Raw genomic sequence first — 6,000 nt, 5'->3', positions numbered from 1 at the left:
GTCAGACACCCCGTTCTCACCACGGGCGCCGCCCCCGCCTGCTCCGCCCGAGGCCCCGCTCCGCCCCGCGGCCCCGCCCCAAACCGCGCCGGCCAGTCCCGGCGGCCGAGGGCTCAGGCGAGCGCAGCCTCCCACGCCGCCAGGCGCAGGCGCGCCCTCACCCGCATCCCTCTTCCCGCTGCCCCGGAGAATGAGCGCCACGCGACGGGCAGCCGCTGGGGCCAATCGGCCGAGAGACGCGGGCGGGGCCGGAAGTGCGTCTGTCGCCATCTTGGCGTACGGTGGGGCCCCGCGAGGAGGGCCGCTCGCGCTCTCGGCTGACCCCGCCGTCTGGGTCGTTCGCTCCGAACACCGCAGCAGCGACCCATCGGGGCAGCAGAATAGACGGGTTTGGGCAGCACGACCCCAGGACGGCAACGGCAGCTGGCCTTTTGCCCAGGCCCCCGGACGTGGCCATCTTGCTTAAGGACGGGCGGGCGCGCGCCGCCATCTTGCTGTCCTGCGGACCGCGGGGACCATCTCCCACGTCCCACAGAGTGTCGCCCCGAACTTCTGCCCTCTAGCGGTCCCGCTCGGGGGCGGCGAGGAGGGGGCCGGAGCATGGCGGCGCGACAGCGTGAGGCCCGGGATGGTGATCTCTGCGCGGCCGCGAACTGCTCCCACCGCCGGGCAACAGGAGAAACCGCCGTCTCCTTCCACAGGTAACCGGCCGCCGCCGCCCGGTCGGCCCCCCACGTGGTCCAGCCCGAGGCAGGCGGCAGTTTGTGCTCGGGGCCGGTCCGGGGGGTGAGTCAGCGGGGGTGGTCCGGGGGGTGAGTGGGCGCCCTGTGGCCTTGGTCTGTGCCACCGTCTCTGCTCCGGGCACCTCGGGCCACCGCGGCCACCCCACGGCCACCGGCGCCCACCTTATGGCCTCCACCACCCTCTCACCCCCACCCCGTGGCCACCCTGCTCTCCACTGATTCGGGCTGGGGCCAACAATGTCGAGAAACAGGGTATTCTGGAAACACTCTTCCTTAGGTCACTATCTTGCATTTGCTGTGACTTTGCTGCTCTTTTGATGGCAGGGAGCCTGCCTTGATCTCTGCAATCAGAAATGATCAGGAATGCGGCTGAGCAAACGCAGCTTGTACCTGCTAGATGGACACGCCTCCCAGACGCTCTGTTGCTAGAAGGGTCCTGGCAGTGCAGGGAAAGGTGGCTTTGAGGTGGAGGTGAGTCCTAGAGAGGCTTCTGACAGCATCCTGGGCAGAGCAGGTCACCGCCCGCTTCTCACGGGGAGACTGACCCTGTGGACTGGGACTCTGCATCTGACAGCATCCTGAGTGGAGCAGGGCACAGCCCACTCCTGATGGGGAGGCTTACCCTGGGGACTCAGGGAAGGGGCTCCTCTCTCCACCTCCTCCTTGGGCTCCCACAGCGGGGTGAGGGGTTTGCCTTCCCCATGGCCTGGCTCCCTTCATGAGGGCTTCTGGAATTCAGCCAGTTCAGGAGTCCTTTCCTGCGGACTCTGCACTGGAGGTCCCAGAACAGTGCACTGAAGACATTCTACTTTGAAAACCTCCTGGCAGATCCTTTTGTTTCATGTTGCAGGTTGTTGTTGAAGTTTGAAAGACCTGAATGCCACTGTTGTCTGTACTTATTGAAAGTTTACAGTGGTTTGTTCTAAGTCGGAAGTTGTTACAATCTATCTAGATAATTAGTAACATGAGCTTGTTTCAGAGGTCAGCCACCATGCTTTCTTGACGGTTTCCTTCAGAGCCTGTCTCAAAAGTTTTGTACTGTTTTTGAGAATGAGGCAAAGCACTGCAGAGAAGGTTGCTCTTGGCATGTGTCATGGTCTGACGTGGTCTGGGGGCAAAGGAGGTGGGGGTCCTTTGGTAACTAGTCACAAAGCATTGAGAAAGGTTAGAAGGTCATGTTGCTTGGAACTCCCCGAGGAGCTATTATCCACCTGGTCTGGTCCACAGCTGCCTCAGGGGGGCTAGATGACCTCAGGTGGAGCAGACAGCCCTTGGGAGAGACTCCCCACCCCACCATGTGCACAGTTTGGTCTAAATAGAGATTTTACCTTAATGAGGAGAAAAGATTATGAAGTGTCTTGGTCAGTATTTTGCAGGGGCTGGTTGCTTTGTACAGGGAGCAGCTTTCCTCCTGATAGTGGAAGGACAGGAGGAACACAGATCCACAGCTCTTGGGGCTGACCTCCTCTTGGCGGTGGTCCCGCATCCTCCGCTGCTTGAGCAGAGCTGGGGCCAGTAGCCCTGCTGAGTGCCTGGGAGGCTCTTGCTGGCTGGCACCTGGCCTGGCCTTGAAATAGGGGGACCAACCCTCCCCATTTTAGCGCCCAAAGTCCTGCATCCCAGGGACAGCAGGAGGGTTGGGCAGCCATGAGCTTCTAGGAACTATTTCCGAGGCTTCCTGAAGCCTTTCCTGTTGTCTTGATGCCATCCTGTGCTATCTGCCCGAGTGTCTGTGTCCCGACAGGGCACTTACCACCGCCTGGGAGGAGGTCCTCACCTTCCTTCCTTCTCTGCCCTACAGACGGTGAGCTCCTTAAGGTAGACAGTGGGTCTTTCATCTTTCTATTCCAGTAATAACTTGTAAGCAAAAGGGGTTCTTTATTTTGTGAGGGAGATCAGCCCTGAGCTAACATCCATGCCAATCCTCCTCTTTTTGCTGGGGCAAACTGGCTGTGAGCTAACATCCGTGCTCCTTTATCCTCTACTTTAACGTGGGATGCCGCCACAGCATGGCCTGACAAGCAGTGTGTCGTTGCCTACCGGGGATCCGAACCTGGGCTGCCAGCAGCGGAGCGGGCGCACTTAACCGCTACGCCATGGGGCTGGCCCCAGAAGGGGTTCTTTAAATCTTTACTAAATGTTTAAATGGGCAAAGTCGATACAGCTGTGAGTGCAAAAACTTGTTTTGCTTTTATAGTTGTTCGTTTTAGGGGGAGGCATTTAATTATTTCTTTCTAATTACTTTGTCATTTATCCTGCAGGTTCCCCATAAAGGACTCAAAATGTCTGATCCAGTGGTTAAAAGCTGTTCACAGGGATAATTGAACACCTCTCTGCCGCCAAGCATTCTTTTCTCCGTAGTGAACATTTCACCAAAAAAACTTCTCAGAAAGGCTGGAGAATCGGTACTACGTGCTCAAGCCCACGGCCATGCCCTCCATCTTCCACCTGACTGAGAAGAGGGGGAGCTGGAGGCCCTGGGCACCCCAAGAAAAAGGACACCAGGAAGGCCGCGGGGGGCCTGAGGGAACTTGCTAGCAAAGGAGATGGGAAAAGAGCTGCAGGTTCATCGTGGTCCTCGAGGGAAAACCTGAGGGCCCAGCCAGAGTCCGACAAGCTGAAGCGAGCCACTCTGCAGGGTGAACTCACACCCAGCGCCGCCCAGGATGCCACCAGTCAGGAGCGGGCACAGTCTCTGGAAGGAACTCCAGGAGACAGTGGCCTCCACAGCGTCAGGCAGCCAGGGAGACACAAACACGTCTGCTGTAGATGCTGGCGATCTCCACCGGGGCCTGCTAGGTAAGAGTGGCATTTCCGTGGGTGACTTTACCCCCGGGATCTGGGGGGTGTGCAGATTCATTGGCTGGCTTCCTTCTTACAGTTTCTCCTCCAAGCACACTCGAGAGAGGCCATCTGTCCCCTGAAAGCCTGTGGAGCAAAGGAGGCTGAAGAGAGATGTGGAGCCCAGCTGCAGCGGGACCAGCCTGGGGCCTGACGAGGGCTTGGCCCAGAGCCCCCAAGTTCATCATTCACAATGATGCCTCAGAAGCCATCCCAGAGCCCCTCCACCCTTCAAAGATGTCACCCCGAAGCCAGCCGCAGAAGCTCTGCAGGGTGAGCACAGCGACACCAGCCCCACTTCCCTCAGCGGGGTCATCCTGTCAGTGCTGGGGACCCAAGAACTCCTCGACTCGCTGCACTCCTACTGCTTCTGTTCCCGGGGGAACAGGAGCACGGGTGACGCCTGCGGGAGCAGGTGGATAGAACGGCGAGCTGAAGAGGGGCAGCTGCCAACAGCCAGGTGCATATGCTGCAGGAGGAGCTGGGCGAGCTGAAGGGAGGGGGCTCCCTGCCTGAGCAGCCTGCTGCCCCCAGCCAAGGTCAGTCCCGGGGCTCAGGGCTCCCCCACTGCCTGCTTATCATGAGGGGTTTCCTGCTCCGCAGCAGACGGCCCCTGAGCACTTCTGTGTGCAGCATGCCTGCTGCTGTCCTGGGAGAAGGCTCTGCTGGAAGCCGTCCCTCGCAGACAGGGAGCCCAGTTTGCAGAGCTTACCCCGCTCGCTCTAGGGCATTCGAGAGGCAGCGGTAGCTGTCAGGGTTTAGCAGGTGGGAAAGGAGGCATTGCAGGTCAGCTGGGAAAGCCAGACCTACCCAATGAACGGGGCCTGGACAGTTGGTGTGTTTTCCACTTGAACAGGAGCAGGTCAGCTTCTGTTGCGTCCCTCACACAAAGTAACTTCAATGTAACGTAAATTCAGATGAGTTAGGATCTAAGTGTGAAATAAAATCGACATAGTAAACTATTAGAAAAGTTGTAGGAGTTATAGGAGACTTTTCTAATAAGACTGCAAGTCATGGGGAGGTTCTTTCCATTCATGTTTTAATGAATATCCTTGAACTGAAGTCATTTTGAACATTTTAATAATTTCTTTAAAATTTTAAACGTGTCTGAGTAGAATATATTCTCTTTTGTGAAAGTGAAAACACTACAGAAATACATAAGCTAAGAAGTGGTAAAAACTCCTATTTCTCACCTACCTCCCAGCTTTTCTTCCTTGTCGGTAGTAAAATTTGGTGTGTAATCTCCTCGACTGTTCCCTGTGCTTTACATACATATTTCTCCACCTGTACGAATAGGTTGGATATATTTTTGGTGTGTTTATTGGCTGTGTTTCTGATTTTCCCGCTTTTACAATTTAGTCCTTGTAAACATTGGTTTCTCGATATTCCTTACATATTGAGGGTACCATCTTTTCCTTGTTATACATCCATGGAGAACATTTCCCTACCACATTGTTCATTTAATCTGGATCAGTGCTTGTCTTCCCAGATGTCAGTAACACTTCAGTTGGGAAACGGCTCTATGTGACAGGCTGTTCAGGACCCCCAGGGCAACAACCATTAAGACAACACAAAGCAAGAAACAAAACCCATCCCGCGTGTTTCCAGATGCATCCTGGCGGAAGGACAGCTCCAGTTGAGGACCGCTGATGTCCTGGTCAGAGTTATCTGCTATGTTCTCCTATCACATTAAAGCTGTTTCTGTAGTTTCTCGTACCTGATGGTACAGTTTGGTGCCTTTGTCTGTACCTCTTGGTCAGACTGGGCAAGGTTTCTCACTGTTACAGGTCTTTCCAGACAGCCAGCCCTTGACTCCATTGCTGAGGTCTATGTTGTTGTTCCTGCTTCGTGAATCCTCACTTCATTCTACTGTCGTTGGTTTTACTGTGGTGGTGGTCTGGCTCCTGGAGGGAAGTGCTCAGCTTCTTCGTGTACAGGTGATATTCCCTGATACCTGCAGTGGAGGCTGTGTCCCTTCTTCTGTCCCTTTGTCCCCAGGCCATGGATTTGTCTCATGCTGCTCTCATTGCTGTTCATTTCTAAAGAGTTTGTCCTGTCTGTCTAGATTCCCTCTTTGACCTGAGAGATTTAGAAGGGTGTGGACAGATTTTCAAGTGGATAGGTTGGGGAGGGGAGCCAATTTGTTTGTAATTATTTTTTACTTTTATTGCTTTAAGGTCCAGTAATATAGTCACTTACAGACTTCTGTTTTTCGGACTCTTTAGAGATTTCATTGTGGCTTAGCGCACAGTCCATTGCAGTGATTGTTTCATTGTGGTTTGAGGAGAATGTATCCTCCCCACTAGTTGCTTACATTGTTGTCCCTCGGGCTGAGGCTAGATCTAGCTTTTTTGTGTTTGTCAGCAGATCTGTTTCCTAACTTACTGTATCACTTGACCCGTGGATTTCTAAGAGA

At 54.8% G+C, this 6,000-nt stretch overlaps 1 protein-coding gene across 6 annotated transcripts in view; it reads left to right on the top strand.

Annotated features, from left to right (window-relative positions):
• Positions 1-236: 236 nt before the first annotated feature.
• Positions 237-6,000, top strand: part of LOC101403262 (uncharacterized) — a 47,749-nt gene continuing 41,985 nt past the window's right edge. For 4 of the 6 annotated variants that reach the window (XM_087424500.1, XM_087424501.1, XM_087424502.1 and 1 more), the window contains exons 1-3: positions 238-701; positions 3,005-3,542; positions 3,625-3,857. In XM_087424500.1, the coding sequence (XP_087280626.1) occupies positions 3,699-3,857 (159 nt within the window). In that variant the 5' untranslated portion in view covers positions 238-701; positions 3,005-3,542; positions 3,625-3,698. Of the gene's footprint in view, positions 702-3,004; positions 3,543-3,624; positions 4,124-6,000 lie in introns of all 6 variants that reach the window. The other 2 variants (XM_087424504.1, XR_015550036.1) reach the window with 2 other exon arrangements.

This window comes from Ceratotherium simum, chromosome 36, assembly GCF_057802395.1.
Source record: "Ceratotherium simum simum isolate JZ-2026a chromosome 36, ASM5780239v1, whole genome shotgun sequence".
NCBI classification, from domain to species: Eukaryota; Metazoa; Chordata; class Mammalia; order Perissodactyla; family Rhinocerotidae; genus Ceratotherium; species Ceratotherium simum.
Note: the sequence above shows the minus strand (reverse complement) of the source record. Positions and strands in the feature narration are given on the sequence as shown.